The sequence below is a fragment of the Aquarana catesbeiana genome, linkage group LG10 (genome assembly GCF_042186555.1).
Source record: "Aquarana catesbeiana isolate 2022-GZ linkage group LG10, ASM4218655v1, whole genome shotgun sequence".
Classification (NCBI taxonomy): Eukaryota; Metazoa; Chordata; class Amphibia; order Anura; family Ranidae; genus Aquarana; species Aquarana catesbeiana.
This window is the reverse complement of record NC_133333.1, coordinates 238,664,820-238,688,780: the sequence shown is the minus strand read 5'-3', so window position 1 is coordinate 238,688,780 and position 23,961 is coordinate 238,664,820. Positions and strand designations below refer to the sequence as shown.

Below are 23,961 nucleotides of genomic sequence, written 5' to 3'. Positions count from 1 at the left end.
GTCGTCTGCGCGTGTGTGTGCCTATGTGTCGTCTGCGTGCGTGTGTGCCTATGTGTCGTCTGCGCGTCTATGTGTCTTCTGCGCGTGTGTGTCTATGTGTCATCTGTGTGTGTCTATGTGTCGTCTGCTTGTGTGTGTGTGTATTGAAGGGGTGTACGACTTCCCCTGGGTAATGCCGCTTAAAGCTTGTAGGAGGAGTTTTCATTCTCCTCTGACTGTCCTGTGAGGCTGCAGGACCCCTGACCCTCTGTCTGGACAGAGCTGATTGGCCCTGTGCTGACCACATGCACTCTAGTGGGTAAAATCTTCTGGTGGTCAAGTGGTTAAAGGAATGAGATGTGTCAGGAGAACAACTTTTTAATGATTGCAGACAAACACATTGAAATATAAGAAATGCATTTAAAAGTACAAAAAATAAACAAGTGCTAATAGTTTTTCTCAGTAAACAGAAGAGGAATGTGAGTTTCCATTGAACCTCTGCTAGAGCTTCTTGTCTTCCAGGCTCAACACAAAGTCAAACTCTTCTGCAAGATAAAGAAAAAAAAGAATTATGTGTCATCATCCATATAAAGATTGGAGACATGAGAGGAATCAAAACGAATGGAAGACTTCAATGCATTGATGGTGGCATCATTATATTACACTGACTTTGTTTTAAAGAGTATTTAACTTTTGATGTCATTTCAGAAGTTGTCTTTCAGATTTTGAAGTTGGTAGGTTCAAAGAATACCCACAAATTTGTTTTGTGGTGAAAAGGGGTGGCTGAAGGGAGAAAGACTTTTTTTTTTCTTTGGGTGACCTTTCAGAGCAAAAATAGTCCAAAGCTGAGCTTTAAAGTAGAGTTCCACCAAAATGAATTTGGGAGGAGTGAAGACAAAAAAGGTGGAGGGTTTAATTACATCTTTTTTGTAACACTAAGAAAATCTCTTTCATTGCTGACCTTGCTGTGTCACCTTCTGCTTAGGTAAGAGTACCACTCCCAGAGTCAATTCTTCATGTAATTCTGCACAGATTCCACAAGGTGGCAGCATGACACAAACTGAGCAACTGCTGGCCGAGTGGGAGGGGCAGTAATATCTGATCAATGCTAATTAAAGCGGAGTTCCACCCACTTTTCCAAGGTGGTCTTAAACTAAAGACCACCCCTAGTTTTTGGATATATATAGTTATTTATTTTTTCTTCTTTCCTATCTTTTATGAAGTACTAAAATGTAAAAAACTAATTTTTTTTGAGCCTGGAACTCTGCTTTAAAGCAGTGGTAAACATTTTTTTTTTTTTTTTAAACTGGGCCTCCTGTAGCTTTATGCTATAATATGTTTGGCACATTATAGCACATTATGAAAGACTAGACATGTGCAATTCGTTTAGTTCCGAATTTGTTTTTTAACAAATTCGCTCATTTCGAATTTCTGAAAATTTTGAATTTCCGAAAATTTCGAATTTCCGAAAATTTTGAATTTCCGAAAATTCGAAATTTCGGAAATTCAAATATTCGAAATTTCATAAATTGAAAAATTCTAAAATTTGGAAATTTGAAAATCCAAGAATAAGAATGAAAATCTGAAGATTCAAGAGAATGAAAATTTGAAAACCCGAAAATCTGAACTAACAATAAATAATAAATTATAGGTATTGGAATTTCCTTTCAAATTTGGCTGTTAGTGAACGTAACAAGTACGAATTTATCCAACGTTACAAATTATCTGAAATAACGAATGCCACATCTAAACGAATTGAATGTAACGATCTAATAATAATAAATAACAATAATAAAACCTTTTTATTATTGTTATTTATTATTAATTTGTTCCATTCCATTTGTTTTTTCGGATGATTCGTAACTTCAGATAAATTTGTATTTGTTACGTTCACTAACAGCCAAATTTGAAAGGAAATTCCAATACCTAGTTATTTCGAATTTTACTGATTTTCTCTCTTTTTTTCAGATTTTCGAATTTTCGAGTTTTTGAATTTCCGAAAATCCAAAATTCGGAAATTCAAAAATTCGGAAATTTGAAAATCTGAATTTTCGTTTTTCCGAATTCCTAATTTCCAAAAAAAGCAAAAAAACAAATGAAACATTTTTTGTCAGTGCACATGTTTATGAAAGACTTACCTGTCAAAAGAAGAAGACCTCCAGTGCTGCTCTGTCAGTGCTTGGCGCTCCATCTGCCCCGGTCTTCCCTCCAGGGGTCGCTCCTTTCGGCATGTGCATGCGCATAGGAGTCACATTTCAATGGTACAGGGCAGTCGCCGTAATGTACTCGGAGCCGCATTCGCAGGGCTCAATGTACATTACTGCTGACTGGCAAATTAAAATGAGAAATGTGCCGCACTGATGAAACTTTGAACTGTAACAATTGATTTTGTGTTCATACATACAAAATCAAATTCGTGTAACAAATATTAATATTCAATCCCAATAAACATCAAATAAATAGCAGTGCAGTCCAAAAATCATAAAAATCCAGTGATCTGCCTCCACCAGCGTGCTTTTTAAAAATTGCAGTTTTTTCACCATAAAACAAAAATACTGACCACTCACAAAAGAGAGACGACATATCGCTTTAAAATTCCATACCTATGGAGATTGAGGATCGCGTTATGAACAAGCACACCCCAGCCGATTGCTCATGCGAGCTGGACCAGCGGACGTAATGACGTCACTGCCTTAGCTCCGCCCTTAGGCATTACATCCTTGGATTGGGGGGGGGTCTTCATCAGAGAGGGTCTGCCGACAGGCAGGAGGAAGCTTTTATAGCAGAAGAGACCATCAGGGTCTCTTCTGCCATAAAAAAAAAAAAAGAAAAAAAAAGCCTGTCTGCAGTATTTTCAAAGCGGAGTTCCACCCAAAAGTGGAACTTCCGCTTTAAGCACTCCTCGCCCCCTTACATGTCACATTTGGCATGCAGTTTTTTTTGGAGGGGGGGTGGTGGGGTGGTACCTGGTTTTGACAGGACTTCCTGACCCACTTCCTCCTTCTGTTGCTTGGCCGCCTAGGCGACTTCTCTTCTCCCCCCTAGTCGGCCCCTCCCTCTCTGCAATCTTCTGGGACACGTCACAGGTCCCAGAAGATTGCCTGGCCACTAGAAGAGCGCAGCGCGACTCGCGCATGTGCAGTGCGCGCCCGGCTGTGAAGTCGTAAGCTATCACAGCTGGGTGCCTACAGTAGTAATGACAGCGCTGGGGAGAGGAGGGGGAGAGGAGCGAGCCTTTGGGCGGCCACATCGTTGGACCGTGGGACAGGTAAGTGTCTGTTTATTAAAAGTCAGCAGATACACTTTTTGGAACTCCACTTTAAGTGTAATACCGCTTTTAAACCTGCCCTTGACACCCAAAAATAAAAGTGAAAGCAGAACTTCCACTGCCGATCCCTACAGTCATTTATACTCACCCCACGGCTATTTGCAAAGCTGGGAAGTAAAATAGAATACAGTAAAACCTTGGTTTGAGAGTAACTTGGTTTGAGAATGTTTTACAAGACAAGCAAAATTTTTAAATACATTTTGACTTCATATACAAGCGATGTCTTGATATACAAGTAGCGTCATGTCACAGCTGAGTATAAAAGAGAAGAGAGGCGCCAATATGGTTACATTTAATGAATGTACAACATTTAGCAACTCACATAGTTTATGATTAAAAGAGGCACATCTAAGTATACAGGCATCCGGGGTAAAGCTGTCCACATAGACCGTCCTCCTCACCGCCATTGACGTCGTCCCTTCCACGCTGTGCTCCACGAGCGCTTCAAGCCTCGCTTTCAGATCGCTCTCCTGCAGGGTAGTCTTCCCGGTCACGATTGCAGACTGACAGCGGTGAGAGCCGGCGGTGCGGGGGATGGTCTATGTGGACAGCTTTACCCCAGATGCCTGTATACTTAGATGTGCCTCTTTTAATCATCAGCCATGTGAGTTGCTAAATGTTGTACCTTCATTAAATGTACCCAATATTGCTACACTTAGAGGCGCCTCTCTTCTCTTTTTTATACTCTGGAGCTCCTGCTGGATTTTGCTTCTAATCCCCTTGTGGAGGTTTCCATTTGTGGATGGACATTTTATGGTTACACAACCTATCACATTGCTGTAATCTTTTTATATGGACTATAAACCGAAGGACCTATGAATAAATGATTGTGGAACGAATCATTTGAGTTTCCATTATTTCTTATGGGGAAAGTCGCTTTGATATACAAGTGCTTTGGATTACAAGCATGCTTCCGGAATGAATTATGCTCGAAATCCAAGGTTTTACTGTACCTGCAACTTCCAGGTGAAGGGGGAGGTATGCGACACATTACTTTTACTCCCCTGTGCCGGCATTGCTGCTTGCCGATTGGCCACACTAGCAACCAGTGCTGTCACATGGGTAAGAAGAGAGTCCTTAGCATTATGTAAGCTTATACAGAGTTTATACCTCCCCCTCGCTTCCATGATCTAAATAGTAATAGCAAATATAGGCAGTTGCTGGAACTGGCATTAAAGTGAAGCTGCTACTGCACCCTGCATGAGCTCAGCACACATTCACTAACTGAACGCATCTCATTAGATGAGGCTCAGTGCCTGTATATATTTAGATACAACTGATCCAAAGCCATACTCTTAGCAGCACATTGCACCTTGTATGAGGGGCTGTACAGACAGCCGTGCTCTGGTAAAGAGCGCCATGTGTCGCAGAGGGCCGTCCGATGTCTTGTGCTTCTGATGTAGCTGCTTCAGCTCTGCCAATGGGATGTAACGTTTCAGCATCCGTACAAACTGCACGTCCACCTGGGGGGGGGGTAAAAAACCAGAGTCAGCTATGGAATAAAGACATATCTCCCACCTTTAGCCCTGCTTTACATTAATGCGATTTGGCATATGATTTGACATATCAAATCGCATGTCAAATGGGCGTCAATTGCCGGAAATGGCAGCACCCGAATCAGTGCGGCGCCGCACCGATTCCCAAAAGCAGTTTCTGTACTACTTTTGCCGATTTCGGGTTGCCCATTTCCATTGACCGAACCCACACAGATGTCTCTGAAATCGCACCCGAAGTCGGGAGTGACATACGGGAATGAGATCAGGCGAGTTCAGCTGAACTCGCCCGATTTCATTCCCGCAGTCAGTGTGAACCTGGGCTTAGCCCACGGTTTACACTGGTGGGATTTGACAGTTTAACCACTTCAGCCCCGGAAGAATTTACCCCCTTCCTGACCAGAGCACTTTTTGCGATTCGGCACTGCATCGTCGTTAACTGACAATTGCGCGGTCGTGCAACGTGGCTCCCAAACAAAATTAACGTTCTTTTTTTCCCACAAATAGAGCTTTCTTTTGGTGGTATTTGATCACCTCTGCGGTTTTTATTTTTTGCACTATAAACAAAAAAAAGCGACAATTTTGAAAAAAAACGCATTATTTTTTACTTTTTGTTATAATAAATATCCCCCAAAAAATAATTAAAAATACATTTTTTTTCCTCAGTTTAGGCCGATACGTATTTCTTCTACATATTTTTGGTAAAAAAAAAAAATCGCGTTTGGTTTGCGCAAAAGTTATAGCATCTACAAAATAGGGGATAGTTTTATGACATTTTTATTAATTTTTTTTTACTAGTAATGGCGGCGATCAGCGATTTTTTTTGTGACTGCGACATTATGGCAGACACATCGGACATTTTTGAAACATATTTGGGACCATTGTCATTTATACAGCGATCAGTGCTATAAAAATGCATTGATTCCTGTGTAAATGACACGGACAGTGAAGGGGTTAACCACTAGGGGGCGGGGAGGGGTTAAGTCAGTACTAGGGAGTGTTTTCTAACTGTAGGGGGGATGGGCTAGCTGTGACACGTCACTGATCACCACTCCAGATGACAGAGAGCAGAGATCAGTGACACTGTCACTAGGCAGAAAGGGGAGATGTTTGTTTACATCCGCATCTCCCCGTTCATCCTGTCCCTGGCCGGGGCGCGCATGCACGCATGCACGCACGCACACAATGGCATGGCGGGAAATTCAATGGGACTTACAGGTACGCCCATTTGCCCAGCCGTGCCATTCTGCCGACGTACATCGGCGTGCGCCGGTCGGGAAGTGGTTAAAGTCGCATGACAAGTTGCACGCTATTTGTGCCTTTGGAACGGTTTGAATCAGTGCGACTCCGACTTGCACAGATTTTGAAAAAAGTGTCCTGCACTATTTTTTGGCGATTTCATGTGCGACTGGCAGTGACATCTGTGCATGACGTCGCACAGTTATCGGCAAGCCAGACATTAATTTGCACTGTCTGACCAGCGGCTTTGAAATCATGCTGAAGTAGAGCGATATCAAAGCTGCATTCGGTGTCAACTGGGGCTTAGTCTGAAATAGTGGCAGACGTAGAAGGGTTAGGATCCATTGTAAAACGACATACAGTGCCAGCTTTCTCTGCCAGGGATTTATACATCGAGCTTAAAATGGTTGTAAACCCCTCACATGTACCCAGAACAGTGACTGGCCTCAGGTGACACACAAAACAAATCCTCCTACATACATTTACTTGTATATCTGCTGTCTTCAGCTTTATATACTGTTTAGAAAGTGCACATCGTTTTAGAATTTTCTCTTCCCGATTCACCTGTGGGTGTGGATTCTTGTCATACACTGAGACAACCGATTGGAGGAAAGGCACACACCCCCCACTCCACATAGGCAGAGCTGTGCTGTGAATAGACCAACTCTCTGCTAATTTATTTATAGCACCCTCCCCGGCACAAAATTCACAGCTGTTTTTATCACAGTTGACGGAGAACTTGTCGGAATGTTATCATGCAGGTAACAGAAGAACGGAGCAGGAGAAAGCCACGGGACATAGGGCTTTGAATAGAGATAGGAAAACACGGCAGATAGATGTGCCTGGCTCAAATTTCATGAATCGGGTTTACATCCACTTTAAAGTGGTCGTAAACCCTTACATATACCCAGTACAGTGACTGGCCTCAGGTGATACACAAATCCTCCGTGTTTTCCGTCTTTCTGATTCGTATATCCCCTGATGACGCTAATGCGAAACATGTCCGGTTAATATACGAAAAAGCAACTTCTGTTGAAGTTGAATATTCGCCTAAAGACCATTTCTATCACCAATTGTTGATTATTAGTGAACAAAGTGGCTCTGTCTATGTTTTAACTCTATTCTTATTAAAATTGTTATATATTTTTACATCATTGGTTTTCATCATTATTTGTAAGCACCATAAAAATCCTTTTTCTTCTCTCCATTTTCATAACTATCTGCTTGGGATGAGGTGCCAATCTTTTGGGTGTTCTACCTTGAGTCGGACAGACTTCATATAAAAGTGACAAATCCTCCTACATATATGTTGTACCTGCAGTCTTCTTTTCTCCACAGCCATTCAAAGTGCTGAATTTATAAACCGTGTCTGAGGGTTCAGAAAAAAGGGGGCGGAGAGCTGAAATTACACACTGCATAGCTCAATGAGGAGAGCTCTGAGAGCTGATTGGAGGGAAGAGACACACCCCTCCTTCACACAGCACACATGAACAGAGCTGAGGCTGTCAATCAGCTGGAGGTCCCTCCCCCTGTCACCATTATTCTCTTGGTGTCAGGAAAACTTGTCAGAAGTGACTCAGGCTGATAGCAGAGGAAGGAAGCAGCAGACAGAAATGACACTTGGTGCTCTGGATTGAGATAAGTACACACTATAGAGGGATATGCTTCGTTCACATTTCATGCCTGAGGTTTACACCCACTTTAAATGCAATGAATTTTTGGATGGCCAAAACCAGAAAAAAAAAAAAAAGGAGCTGCAAGCGATCAGCTAATAAAACTGCAACCAAAACGTTATTTCAACTTTTGGAAATCACTGGGGATGGCTAGAAACCCTGGCAGGTATTTATTGCTGACTATGTCCATTGTCATCAGGACATAAAAGTGACAGGCAAACCAAAATTTTTAAGGCCGCACATTGCATCTTTTTTTTTTCTCTGTCTGTAAACTCCCCTTCATGTTAGCCTATGCGTCCATGCACACTATAGGCATTTTCAGTTTAGTGGCAGGGGAGTTTACAGACATAAAAAAAAAAAAAAAAAAAAAAAAAACACATCACTTGTGCATTCAGAAGGAGCTTTTAAGCATAAAAAAAACGCTCAAAAAGCACCCAGGCGCGTTAATGCGCATTTCATTGGCCAGAATGCTGCCCAACAGAATGCATTCATGCCAGGCACGGGAACATGCATTAAGGCGCATTTAAAAAAACTTTTTAAAGGGATTGTAAAGTCTCGTTTAAAAAAAAAAATTAAAAATATAACAAACATGTCATACTTACCTCCACTGTGCAGTTGGTTTTGCACAGATCCTCCTCTTCACTGCTCCTGGCCCCTCCCACCTGACGAGTGCCCCCACAGCAAGGAGGTTGTTATGGGGGCACCTGAGCCGAGTCACAGCTCCGTGTGTCCATTCAGACATTGAGCCCTGACCCGGCCCCGCCCCCTCTCTCCCCTGATTGGCTAACTGACATTGATTGACAGCCGAGGGAGCCAGTGGTGCCGCTGCTGTGTCTCAGCCAATCAGGAGAGTCCCGGGCCGGCTAAGACACTCGTGGGCATCGCTGGAGAGAGATGGGGCTCAGGTAAGTATTAGGGGGGTGCTGGGGGAGGCTGCTACACACAGAAGGTTTATTATCCTAATGCATTAAGATAAAAAACCTTCTGCCTTTACAATTCCTTTAAGCTTACAGTGTGCATGAGGCCTAAAGATTAATTTTAATCTGCATAGTTTTGCCTTATCTGGTTCCTCGCTCCCTCTTCATTCACGTATTTTAAAGCCCGTGGTGTGTGTGACACTCAGACTAACACCCGGTGCAAAAAAAAAAAAAAAAAGTGCGTGCACCCCCCCCCTTCATTAACATGTTAATAAATAAAAATACATATCTTATTTTAGACTCAAAAAATGTAATCACTGGGTCTTTGCGCTACTCTATGCAATGCAGGCAGATCATGGCTGGTGGGAGGGGTTGGCAGAGTGCTCTACATAGCTTCCTAAAAACATAACAGCACCCGGCCTCAGTACTCCTCTCAAGAGCCATGCAGCAATACAAGCAGTGGGCCAGATCTTGAAGGGAGTTATGCAAAATGCCTTAAAGGGGTGGATGTCAGTCTGGAGGAGTGGGGGTATCTGGACAGGCTGTATTTCCATACAGACCACTCCCTAGGTAACATAGCTCCCAACTGTCCCTGATTTGGAGCAATGTCCCTCTGTCCCTCTTTCCTCCTCATTTGTCCCTCATTTTGGTCTGATCTATATAGTTGTATATAAAATGCACTTTTTATCTTTCAAAAAGTGTTTCCCAGTGCTAAACCTTTCATCCAAATTCTAAATTGCTGCATTTGTACATTTTAAAAGCCAATATAAAGAAATATTAGTTGTAAAAAAGCACTTGTGGATTTAAATAACCTTTTTTTTTTTTTTTTGGTCATGTCCCCTTTAAGGGGGTGTGACAGGGAGGGCGTGTCCTATGCCTACATACATTTGCTAGTAGGTGTCCCTCATTCCCATCTCAAAATGTTGGGAGGTATGTAGGTAATGCACATGCAGTACATATTGCTAGGATGCCATGCCCATACCTCCCAACTTTTTGAGATGGGAACGAGGGACACCAATTAGCAAAAGTATGTTGGCATAGGACACACCCCCTGCCACGCCCCTTTAAAGGAGAATTATACAAAAAAAAAAAAAAAGGGGATTAGCTAAAACCACAAGTGCCTCTTTTTTTTACCACTACTTTTACTTTATATTGGCTTTTGAAATTTACACATTGGATGAAAAGTTTAGCACTGGGAACTTTTTGAAAGATAAAAAGTGCATTTTATATACAACTATATAGATCAGACCAAAATGAGGGACAAATGAGGAGGAAAGAGGGACAGAGGGACATTGCTGCAAATCAGGGACAGTTCCTGGTAATCAGGGACAGTTGGGAGCGATGCATGCCTTCACCACTCACCAAAAGGACAGCTGGAGATCTAATTTAACCACTTCAGCCCCGGAAGATTTTACCCCCTTCCTGACCAGAGCACTTTTTGCGGTTCGGCACTGCGTCGCTTTAACTCACAATTGCGCAGCCGTGCGACGTTACACCGAAACAAAATTGACGTTCTTTTTTTCGCACAAATAGAGCTTTCTTTTAGTGGTATTTGATCACCTCTGCAGCTTTTATTTTTTGCGCTATAAACAAACAAAAAAAAAAAAAAAAAAAAGCAACAATTTTGAAAAAAAAAAAAAAAAAATTTTTTTTACTTTTTGCTATAATAAATATCCCCCCCCCAAAAAAAAAAAAAAAAAATATATATATATATATATATATATATATATATATATATATATATATATATATATATATATATATATATATATATATATAAAAATTCCTCAGTTTAGGCCGATACGTATTCTTCTACATATTTTTGGTAAAAAAAAAAAAAAAACACAATAAGCGTATATTGATTGGTTTCCGCAAAAGTTATAGCGTCTACAAAATAGGGGATAGTTTTATGGCATATTTAGAATTTATTTATTTTTATTAGTAATGGCGGCGATCTTCAATTTTTATCGTGACTGCGACATTATGGAGGACACATCAGACACTATTTTGGGACCATTGTCATTTATATTGTGTAAATGACAGTGGCTGTGAAGGGATTAAACACTAGTGGGCGATCAAGGGGTTAAGTGTGTCCTAGGGAGTGATTCTAACTGTGGGGGGGGGGGGGCTACCACTGACATGACAGAGATCACTGCTCCCGATGACAGGGAGCAGTACATCTCTGTCATGTCACTAGGGGAAATGCCTTGGTTACATAGGCATCTCCCCGTTCTGCGGCTCTGTGACACAATCTCGGAGCACCGATGGACATCGAGTCTGCGTGACCCACGGGCACGGTCGCGCTGTACGTGGCGCGCGCCCTCTAGCCCCGCCAATTAAAGGGGACATACAGGTACGCCCATTCACCCACTGCTGCCATTGTGCTGATGTATATCAGCGTGCAGCGGTTGGTAAGTGGTTAAAGTGTTACTAAACCGACAACAGTAAAATCAGTCTGTATATGCAGTAAAACATGCTTGTATACTCACAGTGGAACCTAAAGGGTTAATCCTCTGCTTTGTGTAAAAAAGCTGTCTGATTCTGTCTTCTCTGATTCCCCCCCCACTTTTTTTCACAGTCCCCAATCCATCTCCTGATAGTACAGAGCCTTGGGGGCACTCTGCACATGCTCAGTTTGGTGTGTATTGCTAGAGAGGTTTTTCTTTTTTGGTCAGGGGTCATGAAGCCTCAATAAAGACAGTCAGAGGAAAATGAAAACTCCTCCTACAAGCTTTAACCAGCATTGCCCAGGGGCCCCAGGTGCATGGGGGGGCCCTTGCAGTCCCACACACATCCCGCACACATCCCACATCTGACCCTTCAACATTGAAGGACGTTCAGAAGTGGTTAAGATGTCCCTCGGCTTTGCACTCACCATGGACCATTTTGGATTCTCCCGGCTGCTGGAAGCATCATAATGAGGATTCTTCGGCTCAAACTGAGTGTGGTCTGTGTATGCCTCCTTCACAATCTATGGTTAGGAAGAACATTTCTTATAAGTTCAGCTAAACACCAATACCAAGCAGGCTTATGTAAAAGGAGCTCTAAAGTCATAGACAAATATACTCAGAGGTCTCTTTATCCACTAGCCCTCCCGAAGATTTACCCCCCTTCATGACCAGGCCATTTTTTGCGATAAAGCACTGCGCTACTTTAACTGAAATTGCGCAGTCATGCGACGCTGTACCCAAAATTTATATAATTTTTTTTCCTACAAATAGAGCTTTCTTTTGGTGGTATTTGATCACCTCTGCAGTTTATTTTTTTGTGCTATAAACCAAGATTCATTTTAATGTCGTTTTTCCTAAAAATTTGTGTTTGATCAATGGCTGCACAAATATAGCGCAACATAAAAATTGCAACAGCCGACATTTTATTCTCTGTTAGCCAATCGGAACCCCTCTAACCTTCCCATTCATGCAGATATTACACAAGGCCTTGTACATCGGTCAGCAGAACACAGCAGCGCTGTCATTTCTTATCCTCACCTTCACAACCCCAGCGATACCGGGCTCCTTACAGTTACTGTGATAGAAAAATGCTTCCTGGCCGACCTTCATTTGTCTCAGGAAATTCCGAGCCTAGGCAAGACACCAATTTGTTAGAGACGCACTCATAATTACGGGGAAGATCTATTGTGTTATTTGTGAATGAAGAAAAAGAAAAAAAAAAAACAAGCTGTGCTTAATAAACAAAAAACATAGAAAATAAAAAAATATTTATATATGAACCAGTGAAAGAAGGTCTGTGATAAACCCAGAAAAACGTGAATACCAAAAACAGCGGTGAAGATAACAAAATATAAATATGAAAATTGTAAAATACAAAAAAATGTGAATCGTCCTAAATGAATAATAGTCCAAGAATATTAATCCAGTGATTAGTCAGTGAAGGTGAGTAAGATTCCTTAAGACGTCGTCTTTCTGAGACGAAACGTACGTCGGGTGGTTGACGCGCTGACGACATCGCGGTGTACCTCGTAGTTGAACTGTTTTTTTTCTTTATCTACTGGTTTTTGTGCATATCTCACAATTTCGAGCTACAGCTATACATATGCTTTTTTCATTACTGTTACATTAGGTAGCGTGGTATTTCTTTTGTTATTTCTGAATGACCATTAAGCCTCATGTCAGACGTGTACGTTACCAACAACAAAAAGACCATCTGTCACTTTTCTAGGACAGATAAGGCAGATACTGACCGGCTCATCCCAGTAACCCCCCCCCCCCCACCCCATGCACTTGTAATAGAAGACCCAATGTTGACATGTCCATTCTGACCTGATAATTCCGCACTCCATCCCAGCATGCTCTTTGATCAGGTTGGGCCTTCAAATCTTCGATTCCAAACTGAAAGACGATAATAGTTTGTATCAGTCGTGACCCAGTATGGAAGAACAAACAGATCTATACCGTTATTCCAGCACTAGATAGATTGGGGGTCTTCAAACGTTATAAACAGTCTCTCTCTACTTCCTACTAGTGTCGCCTGTGCTTGTCTTTATTGGCTCTTGTATGAGAGTTGACTCGCTTTCTTTTCACTCTAACTGGCCATATTTTTATACTGCTTAGCCTATACGACTATCATATAATCTGTACAAAATAAATTTTGTTGGCATTCTGCTTACAGACCGTTTCTACAAAATTTGCTCCTTCCTCCTGGCTCTGCAGCTGCCATTGGCAACCTGGCTGGGGCCCCCTTTTGGGTGGGTCCTTGTGGTAGTGCATACTTGGAGCAGGTGCTCCTGCGCCTTTTGAAACGGATCATGCGTCACCCCAGCTCCATCTGAAGGCGTTTTTATGGTTTATTATACAACAAATGTACCGTATATACTCGAGTATAAGCCGAATTTTTCAGCACAATTTTTTGTGCTGAAAATGCCCCTCTCGGCTTATACTCGAGTCAAGCACTTTTCTGCAGCAGAGAATGACATTTTCCGAACCGACTTTGGGGCCACTTGGTGCTAGGAACCCCAAATTTGGTGTGCAAACCCAGTGGAACTAGTACTACAACATATCCAAAGCTGGGGTTCCTAGCACTAAGTGGCCCCGAGATACGGGGCCCCAAAATCGGTTCGGAAATGTCATTCTCTGCTGCAGAAAAGTGCTTGACATTTTCCGAACCGATTTTGGGGCCCCGTATCCCGGGGCCACTTGGGTCTAGTTACCCCAAATTTGGTGTGCAAACCAAGTGGAACTAGCAATACAACATATCCAAAGCTGGAGTTCCTAGCACTAAGAGGCCCCGAGATACGGGGCCCCAAAGTCGGTTCAGAAAAGGTCATTCTCTGCTGCAGAAAAGTGCTTGACATTTTCTGAACCGACTTTGGGGACATGTATCCCGGGGCCACTTGGTGCTAGGAACCCCAAATTTGGTGTGCAAACCCAGTGAAACTAGCACTACAACATATCCAAAGCTGGGGTTCCTAGCACCAAGTTGCCCCGGGATATGGGGCCCCAAATTCGGTTCGGAAAATATCAAGCACTTTTCTGCAGCAGAGAATGACATTTTCCGGATATGTAGTAGTGCTAGTTCCACTGGGTTTGCACACCAAATTTGGGGTTCCTAGCACCAAGTGGCCCCCAAGATACAGGGCCCCAAAGTCGGTCAACTGTGTCCATCTGCAGCAATGTCTTTTTAGGACCCTTTGGGTCCAGAGACCCCAAATTTTGGCTGCAGCTAGGGGGCATCTAGGAACCCTTAACTACCGAGTTTGAAGTTCAGGGGACCTATGGCTGCAAATGGGCACAGTGAGGCTTCAAATGGGCATTGTTGACCCTCTTTTCCACTTACAGTAGCTGCTCATTTCTCACTCTAGGCTTATACTCGAGTCAATACGTTTTCCCAGTTTTTTGTGGTAAAATTAGGTGCCTCGGCTTATATTCGGGTCGCCTTATACTCGAGTATATACGGTAAGTGTTTCTAGCCTCCTACATTGTTTGATTGCAGCATTGTTGTACTTTGTTTCATATGTATATACAATTATTATACTTGTAGGGGACCGAACCGGACACCTGGATAATTCCCACACGAGATCTCGGCAACACAGATTGACACCCACGAGTGAGTTTTAAGCTCGTCAAAAGCAAGCCAACGCGTTTTGGGGGTTGTAAAAGTCTAGCTTCTTCAAAGCAATAAATATAAAGCCCTTATGCATAGGATTGATACATAAATATAATTCAGGTGATGTCTGCAAAATCTTTGGCTGCATCCAAACAGCCTGACAAATATCCATCAGGAAACTGCCAAGGAATAGCTCTGCTTTTTATGCCTCTTAATGGGCACCTAGCACGACAGAAAACTAACTTTCACTGTGGTCTATGGCCGGCCATACACGGTTCAAATCTCCTGCTGGACAGGCCGAGATTCAAAAAAATTTGCACCGTGTATGGTCTGCATTATACTCAGCCTTTTATCTATTAAAGTAAACTTTATTTAGTAAAGTAAACTCTATTATGTACAGTGAACTTAATTTTGCCATTGGCTGTAAAAAAAAAAATCAACATTTCTTTCATTGCTATATTCTTAGATAATAAATACCTGGTGGTCTTTTGTCTCTGCTTTCTTATTCAGAGTGGCACCTCTGCTATTACATTCAGTTCTCTATCTTCAGAGCTGACACTCTCACTGCACATGCTCCAGTTTTCCCCTGGGAGGAAACTGATCTGCTTGGAGCCCAGGCATTTTATGAAAGAACACATACTCAGCATCCCTTTACATGTGCATGCCCCTTCCTGCTGCCCACTGGATATTGTAGACATTAGCTGTGCAATCTGTTCCAGAATCAGGCCTGCTAGAGTGTAATCAAAGCAAATGAACAGCAGATTGTGCAGCTAAGTTCTGTACCACTCTGTGGCAAGCAGAGCGGGGCATGTATTTCTAAAAGGGATGCTGGGGACAGGTTCTTTCATTAACCACTTCCGGACTGCTGCACGCCGATATACGTCATTAATTTGAAGAGGGATATCGTTATGTCAGCAGCTAGCAGCCATAACTCTAGTATCCTCTTGTTGGGCCGGTGGTCCACTTTCAGATAACAGTGGTCTCTGCAGCGGATTCGCAGCGAGATCACTTTTATTGGCGGCGGGACGCGGCCTCCCCCCTCCAGCCGCGCTCCGGTTCCCTCCGCTGCCGTCGGCAGCGGCGGAGGCGATCGGATCTTCACCTTTGCTGGGCATGGAGACGAGTGAGGGGTAGATGGCCCCCACCCATCTCCATAACAATGCAGAGCGGTAGCGACGTCAAAACGTCACTTCCGCCCAGAGCTCTTAAAGGCCTTTTTTTTATTGCATTTTATTGTAAATATGAGATCTGAGGTCTTTTTGACCCCAGATCTCATATTTAAGAGGCCCTGTCATGCTTTTTTTCCCGATTACAAGGGATGTTTACATTCCATGTAATAGGAATAAAAGTGACACAATTTTTATTTTATTTTAAAAACAGTGTAAAAATAAAAAGGTAAAATAAATAAGAAAAAAAAAATGTTTTTAAAACGCGCCCCGTCCTGCCGAGCTTGCATGTAGAAGCGAACGCATACGTGAGTAGCGCCGGCATGAGAGAACTGTGTTCAAACCACACATGTGAGGTATCGCCGCGATCGGTAGAGCGAGAGCAATAATTCTATTCCTAGAGCTCCTCTGTAGCTTAAAACAGGCAACCTGTAGAATTTTTTAAACGCCGCCTATGGAGATTTTTAAAGGTAAAAGTTTGTCTCCATTCCACGAGCGGGCGCAATTTTGAAGCATGACATGTTGGGTATCAATTTACTCGGAGTAACATTATCTTTCACAATATAAAAAAAATTGGGCTAACTTTACTGTTGTCTTATTTTTAATTGAAAAAAGTGTATTGCTTCCCAAAAAAAAAAAAGTGCGCTTGTAAGACCTCTGCGCAAATACGGTGTGACAGAAAGTATTGCAACGACAGCCATTTTATTCTCTAGGGTGTTAGAAAAAAAATGTATAACGTTTGGGGGTTCTAAATAATTTTCTAGCAAAAATAAACTGTTTTTAACTTGTAAACACCACATCTCAAAAAGAGTCTCGGTCCTTAAGTAGTTAAACACTCTGACTCAGAGCTTGGTCACATTCTGAAACTAATCTCTGCCGACTATCAAACACGAAGCAGTGTAGGACTATGTAGGACTACATCAGGTGACTGCAAGATAAAAGAGGCAAAAAAGGTATTTGAGTTTAGTGAAATGATGCCATTTATGGCCGGTTATTGTTGGGGTCTTATTTAATGCTTATATGCAATAAATAGTTCTAATAGTGTCTGTACTAACAGTCACATCCACAAGCCCTTCCTCCACCACCTACCTTCATGTCCATCCCTTTCTCTATTCGGCTCTGCGGCTCAGATTTCATCAGCCAATAACGATATTCTTCTTTCTGCTTCTCACTGGAGCTGGACCCCCCAGATGCTGCCGCCTTCCTCCGCACTTTAACCTTTTGTTCTGCACCTGAATCTTCCTTTTCCTCATTCAAATCCTTGGAATCTATCAGAAGAAAAGGGGCTTTATAAAAAGCAGGAATTTTCGGACAACCTTCAATGAACACAATGCAGAATTATGCAGCTTATATCTGACACATGCACCCTGCTAAATGTGGCAAAATACCCATTTAAAGTGTATTTATGGTGCAAGAAAGGGATATGGAGACACTGCCCACATATACAGCGGGGAAAATAATTATTTGACCCCCTGCAGATTTTGTACATTTGCCCACTTACAAAGAAATGAAGGGTCTATAATTTTTTATCATAGGTGTATTTTAAATCAGGGGTCCCACTACCGGGCCATGGCCTCTCTGCAGGGTGCGGCGGGCGGCATGAGAGAGCAAGGCAGGCGGGTGGGCAGATGAGAGAGCCATGTGAATCAGAGAGGCGGGCGGCCGAGAGAAGCGGGCTGGCGAGCAGAGATGACATCATCTCTCTCCACCCGCCCCGCATCACCGCTTTTCTACCCTCACAGCGCGGGCCTCTTCAATGTCGGAGCTGCAGCGGGGAGCAGAGAGATGACATCATCACTCACCGCCTGCCCGGCATCACCGCTCTCCTGCCCTCGACCACTAAATGAACAAGTGCGGCCACCAATGCAGTGACAATCCACATCTGGTGGCAGGTGACATGGCAAGTGACATTCCGCATCTGGTGGCAGGCGACGGTGGCAAGTGACACGCTCAGGGCTCCCACTGATTCTGCATTATGGTGAGTTTAACTATTTCATTTGATATTACAATCTAATAATAGAAATAATGCGCTTCCATCATCCTGACACCATATCAACCATGGTGCCGTGATGATTGAAGCGACAACACCAGCCATTGCCCCAATAAATTGCCCACGAAAAGTCCCTTACTCCCCCGCTGTTTTAAATGATAGAGACAGAATATCAACCAAAAATCCAGAAAAAAAAGATTATATAAATGTTATAAATTGAGTTGGAGTTCAGTGAGTAAAATAAGTATTTGATCCCCAAGCAAAACATGACTTAGTACTTGGTGGAGAAACCCTTGTTGGCAATCACAGAGGTGAGACATTTCTTGTAGTTGGTGACCAGGTTTGTACACATCTCAGGAGGGATTTTGGTCCACTCTTCTTTACAGATCTTCTCTAAATCCTTAAGGTTTCTTGGTTGTCCCTCTGCAATGCAAAGTTTCTGCTTCCTCCATAAATTTTCTATAGGATTAAGGTCTGGAGATTGGCCAGGCCACTCCATGACCTTAATGTGCTTTTTCTTGAGTCACTCCTTTGTTGTCTTGGCCGTGTGTTTTGGGTCATTGTCATGCTGGAAGACCCATCCATGACCCATCTTCAGTGTTCTGGCTGAGGGAAGAAGGTTCTCATCCAAGATTTTACAATTCATGGCTCCGTCCATTGGCCCCTCAATGCGGCAAAGTTGGCCTGTACCTTTAGCAGAGAAACAGCCCCAAAGCATAATGTTTCCACCTCTGTGCTTGACTGTAGGGATGGTGTTCTTAGGGTCATAGACAGTATTTTTCTTCCTCCAAACACGGCGAGTACAGTCATGCGAATAAACATCTAAATGATTCAGAGAAAGATTGGGAGAAAGTGCTGTGGTCAGATGAGACCTAAATTGAGCTCTTTGGCATTAACTCGACTCGCTGTGTTTGGAGGAAGAAAAAGGCTGACTATGACCACCATAAGAACACCATCCCTAAGAACCTTCTTCCCTCAGCCAGAACACTGAAGATGGGTCATGGATGGGTCTTCCAGCATGACAATGACCCAAAACATACTGCCAAGGCAACAAAGGAGCGGCTCAAGAAGAAGCACATTAAGGTCATGGAGTGGCCTAGCCAATCTCCAGACCTTAATCCTATAGAAAATTTATGGAGGGAGCTGAAAGATCGAGTTGCCAAGAAACAGCCAGGAAACCTTAAAGTGTAAGTTCAGCGTTACAAAAAAATCTGTAAGGTGGACTTACACAGGACCCCCTTCTCATCCCCCCTCCCCGCCCCGCTGACCTGTTGTGTGGCGATCTCCTATTCTGAGCCCTGCTATAGCCGCATCACGGGTCCGGGGCTTAGAAATCCCCTCAGCAGTCATGCGTCATCTGCCCCGCTGACAGGTTGGGCTAAGTGGGTTCTGATTGGTCGGCGCTGCTCATGTGACGGTACCGACCAATTAGAATGCTCCTAAACGTCCCTTCTGACGGGGTACGATTTGGAGATGAAGCTGCTGGGGTTTATAAGCCCCGAACCCTATAGCAGGGCTCAGGATGGGAGATCGCCGCACTGCAGGTCAGGGGGACTGGAGGGGGGTGAGGAGGGGGTCCTGTGTAAGTTCACCTTACAGATTTTTCTGCAAAGGTGAACTTACCCTTTAAGGATTTAGAGAAGATCTGTAAAGAAGAGTGTGCTGAGCTGTGGGCAAACCTGGTCACCAACTACAAGAAACGTCTTCCCTCTGTGCTTGCCAACAAGGATTTCTCCACCAAGTACTAAGTCATGTTTTGCTTGGGGATCAAATACTTATTTTACTCACTGAACTGCAACTCAATTTATAACATTTGTATCATGTGTTTTTTCTGGATTATTGGTTGATATTCTGTCTCTATAATTTAAAATACACCTATGATAAAAATGATAGACCCTTCATTTCTTTGTATGTGGGCAAACTTACAAAACCTGCAGGGGATCAAATAATTATTTTCCCCCCTGTATCCCCAACAGGGGGGAGTCCAAAAATGTCCAAGGGTGTGCGGATCCACTTGTGTTATATTATGAAGTTAAAAAAAAATCCATAAAATTATAATTATTGCTTCAGTAGGCAGCTCCACCTGAGACGGGAACGAATCTCTGGAAACACAAAAAGAAACACAAGAGGGTGACAACTAAGTGCAATATTAGTAGGATAAAATAAACCACCAAATGCAAAGTCACAAGGATAAAAACAAAGAGCGCGTATCTGCAACCAGAATGGATGTAATCTATCGCTGTTCATGTGATTCCATTAACCCCAAAAGGAAATGGGGGCGGGGCACCCAAAAAACGAATTCAGCAACCCCGAGGTAGACGGAGGTTCACATCTTACCTTTGGCTGGTGGGGCTCTCCGCTTCCTCTTTGTCGGCGGCATGGTTCACCCCTCTGAAAAATAAAAAAACATTGAATGACCAGAGTGCAATCCACGCTGTGACTACAAATATACAGAGGAAGCCCACACAGGGCCAGTGTGACTGTCACTGACCACCAATACAGGAGGGGGATGGGGGGTTTACTTTTCACTACCACTGTCTACCAATGTAGGGTTGGTGCAGGGATTACATTTCAGTGTGTGTGCGGACACTGACACCAATGATGGGGGTTATACATTGCGGTCACTGGAGCCAACGATGGGGGTTATTAATGCTGTCACTGACACCAATGATGGGGGTTATTATTGCAGTCGCTGGCACCAATGATGGGGGTTATTATTGCAGTCGCTGGCACCAATGATGAGGGTTATTATTGCTGTCACTGGCAAAAATGATGGGGGTTATTATTTCTGTCACTGGCACCAATGATGGGGGTTATTATTGCAGTCGCTGGCACCAATGATGGGGGTTATTATTGCGGTCACTGACACCAATGATGGGGGTTATTATTGCGGTCACTGACACCAATGATGGGGGTTATTATTGCTGTCACCGGCACAAATGATGGGGGTTATTATTGCTGTCACTGGCACCAATGATGGGGGTTATTATTGCTGTCACTGACACCAATGATGGGGATTGCAGTCGCTGGCGCCAATGATGGGGGTTATTATTGCAGTTGCTGGCGCCAATGATGGGGGTTATTATTGCTGTTACTAATACCAATGATGGGGGTTATTATTGCTGTCACTGACACCAATGATGGGTAGGGTTGCAGCCTCATCCCTTTAAATGCAAACACATATTAATTACACAGGTTCTGTGGCTGATTAAGGTGGTAATGAAACTCACTTGGTGCCTTATCTGCTTTAATTTAGCCTCAGAACCTGTGTAATTCATATATGTGTTCGGGTTTAGAGGGATGAGGTGGCAAACCTAATGATGGGGGTTATTATTGCGGTCACTGACACCAATGATGGGGGTTGTTATTGCATCCACTGATGCCTATTATTATAAAGGGAGCCCCCTACAGGCAGGGGGTACACAGTGCAAAAAAAAAAAAAAAAAAAGAGAATCCAGGAAACTCAAACTCTAGGGCCACCCTGGAAAATACAGACATACAATCCTTATGAAAGTGCCATTAATAGATACAATAAGAAGATATCATCCCGCACTCCTCTCCTCTCCTCCCATCGTTACCTAACTGCTGCTTCTCCTTTAAGCCGTGCCTCCCTTTACAGCCAATCAGCGCCCTCAAAACTGGCAGCGCGCCTCCCCCACCCCTTCCGCGTGCGGTTCTGGGTAATGTAGTCCGTCAGCTGATCTCACACACTGACGAAGCCGCTGCCCAGGACTTCACTTCCCAGCGTGCACTTCGTCGCGGCTTCCAAACATGGCGGCCGGCTTGAGAGCGGCTTCTCGGCTCTCCCGATGCCTCCAGAACGCTATGGGCGGGCGGACGGCGGCTCCTCGCAGAGGGATAGCCTCGGTGATAGACCGTAAGGGCTTCTGTGGGATGGGGGAGGTTGGACGGCACACGGCGAATTCGATTCGCTGACCTTCCTGTGAGTGTGGACTAGAAACGGGCGGAGCGCAGATCACGTGAGCGATGCCCCATGTTAGACATGATGGGGGAAGAGTCACATGACTGCGCAGGAAGAGAGGAGTCACGTGACTGACAGCTGTGCTGGTGATGGTAGTCTCTTTCATATGTTCATTTTTCTGCGCCATCTAGTGGCCATAATGCCGTATTTTATTGCATTACATAAATTAGGAGAATACAGTGTTATGGCCACTAGATGGAGCTGATGATCATAGGAAATAAACACATTGGCCACAATATGGGGATTATGCAGGACAGCTGTGCGATTGCACATAGACAGGTCTGAATTGTAAATAGACCTCGTAGTGTCATGTATGTATGTGTTTACATGCGATCGGTAATCAGAGATAACAGTAATGTGTCATCTTAGTTTGTTTTCAGTTGTTGCACTGATAGTTATACTGCTAAGGGCAAGTAAAGTCAGTAATTATAGTATAGACTATAAAGAGTCATTGGAAGGGACGGTATCAGAGCAAAAATGGATGAATTAGTTTACATGCAAAACATGTTCAGCTCCAATGCATACAGATCAGACCTAATGTATATACCTCACACCTCACACTGGACCGAATGCATACAGATCAGACCTAATGTATATACCTCAGACCTCACACTGGACCGAATGCATACAGATCAGACCTAATGTATATACCTCAGACCTCACACTGGACCGAATGCATACAGATCAGACCTAATGTATATACCTCACACCTATGGTTGCCTCCTCATCCCTTTAAACCCGAACACATATTAATTACACAGGTTCTGTGGCTGATTAAGGTGGTAATTAAACTCACTTGGTGCCTTACCTGCATTAATTTAGCCTCAGAACCTGTGTAATTCATATGTGTTCAGGTTTAAAGGGATGAGGTGGCGACCCTACTCAGACCTCACACTGGACCCAGTGCATGCCCTTCAGACCTCTGATTATCCACAATGTATGCATTTCAGATGTCAGACTGACCCCAACGCATGCAACTACCCCTAAGGGCAATTTAAAGTCAATATTTATTATATTGGAAGTACAGGTATTAGAGCAAAAATGCATGACATGGTTCACACACAAAACATGTTCAACCCCAATGCATGCAGGTCACAGATCAGACCCAATGTATATAATTCAGATCGGCTCCAATGCATGCACCTTATATTGGTCCCAATGCATGCATGTCGGACCCCAGAGTGGCCCCCGATGCATGCACTTCAGGCTTGAGTTTGGCCCCAATTGTATGCAATTCAGACGTTAAATCAGCCCCAATGCATACACTTCAGTTCTCAGATTGGCCCCAGTGCCTGCACCTCACCCCAGATGTATGCACTTCAGGCCTTAAATTGGCCCCAGTGAATGTACCTGAGATTGACCCCCCAGGAACCTTGGATTGGCCCAAGTGCATGCACCCAAGACTAGCCCCAACACATGAACTTCAGACCTCGGTCTGCACCTTAGACCTCAGATTGGCCTCAATGCATAAACCTCAGACCTTCGACTGACCCCCAATTATGGTTTCCACCTCATTCCTTTAAACCCGAACACATAATAATTACACAGGTTCTGTGGCTGAGTAAGGTGGTAATTAAACTCAGTGCCTTATCTGCATTTAAATTGCCTCAGAACCTGTGTAATCCAAAGGTGTTCGGGTTTAAAGGTGCAGGTCTCAAATTGACCCCAGACTAGTCCCAACACATGCACTTCAGGTTGGCCCCAACACATGAACCTCAGACCTTGCATTGGCCCAAATACATGCACCTCTGGTCTCTGAATGCCCCCAACACATGACCCTCAGGCCTCAGGTTGGTCCCAATGCATGCACCTCAGATTGGCCCCAGTGCTTGCACCTTATACCTCAGATTGGCCCCAATACATGCAGCTCAGGTCTCAGATTGGCCCCAGTGCATGCACCCCAGACTAGCCCCAACACATGAACCTTGGATTGGCCCCAATACATGCACCTCAGGTCTCAGATTGGCCCCAGTGCATGCACCCCAGACTAGCCCCAACACATGAACTTCAGACCTCGGATTGGCCCCAGTGCATGAACCACAGATTGGCCAAAGTGCTTGCACCTTAGACCTCAGATTAGCCTCAGTACATGAACCCCAGACTAACCCCAACACATGAACATCGGATTGGC

At 43.7% G+C, this 23,961-nt stretch overlaps 2 protein-coding genes across 6 annotated transcripts in view; one reads left to right on the top strand and one right to left on the bottom strand.

Moving 5' to 3' along the window:
- Window positions 1-341: 341 nt before the first annotated feature.
- On the bottom strand, window positions 342-21,889 carry THYN1 (thymocyte nuclear protein 1). Of its 3 annotated transcripts, none has more exons than XM_073603494.1 (8): window positions 21,786-21,889; window positions 20,186-20,239; window positions 16,948-17,126; window positions 12,910-12,978; window positions 12,118-12,210; window positions 11,505-11,600; window positions 4,620-4,770; window positions 342-524 (listed from the first exon to the last, which is right to left on the bottom strand). In XM_073603494.1, exons 2-8 carry the CDS (start codon window positions 20,226-20,228, stop codon window positions 481-483), a joined length of 675 nt encoding a protein of 224 aa, XP_073459595.1. In that variant the 5' UTR covers window positions 20,229-20,239; window positions 21,786-21,889; the 3' UTR covers window positions 342-480. The 3 variants fall into 3 exon arrangements, with proteins under 3 accessions (XP_073459595.1, XP_073459592.1, XP_073459594.1); XM_073603491.1 differs by lacking the exon at window positions 21,786-21,889 and adding an exon at window positions 21,427-21,779; XM_073603493.1 differs by lacking the exon at window positions 21,786-21,889 and adding an exon at window positions 21,349-21,439.
- ACAD8 (acyl-CoA dehydrogenase family member 8) overlaps window positions 21,573-23,961 on the top strand; it is a 42,006-nt gene continuing 39,617 nt past the window's right edge. The window contains exon 1 of one of the 3 annotated variants that reach the window (XM_073603488.1): window positions 21,573-21,725. In XM_073603488.1, coding sequence (XP_073459589.1) covers window positions 21,620-21,725 — 106 coding nt within the window. In that variant the 5' untranslated portion in view covers window positions 21,573-21,619. Of the gene's footprint in view, window positions 21,726-21,855; window positions 21,923-23,961 lie in introns of those variants that run through there. The other 2 variants (XM_073603490.1, XM_073603489.1) reach the window with 2 other exon arrangements.

Bases quoted from the DNA above. Each gene is read 5' to 3' on its own strand.
- THYN1 (XM_073603494.1), bottom strand. From the start codon at position 20,228: ATGCCGCCGACAAAGAGGAAGCGGAGAGCCCCACCAGCCAAAG. The intron at 17,127-20,185 runs GTAAGATGTGAA...TTCTTCTGATAG, and splicing joins GAGAGCCCCACCAGCCAAAG to ATTCCAAGGATTTGAATGAG. The intron at 12,211-12,909 runs GTCAGAATGGAC...TGTCTTGCCTAG, and splicing joins ATGGAGTGCGGAATTATCAG to GCTCGGAATTTCCTGAGACA.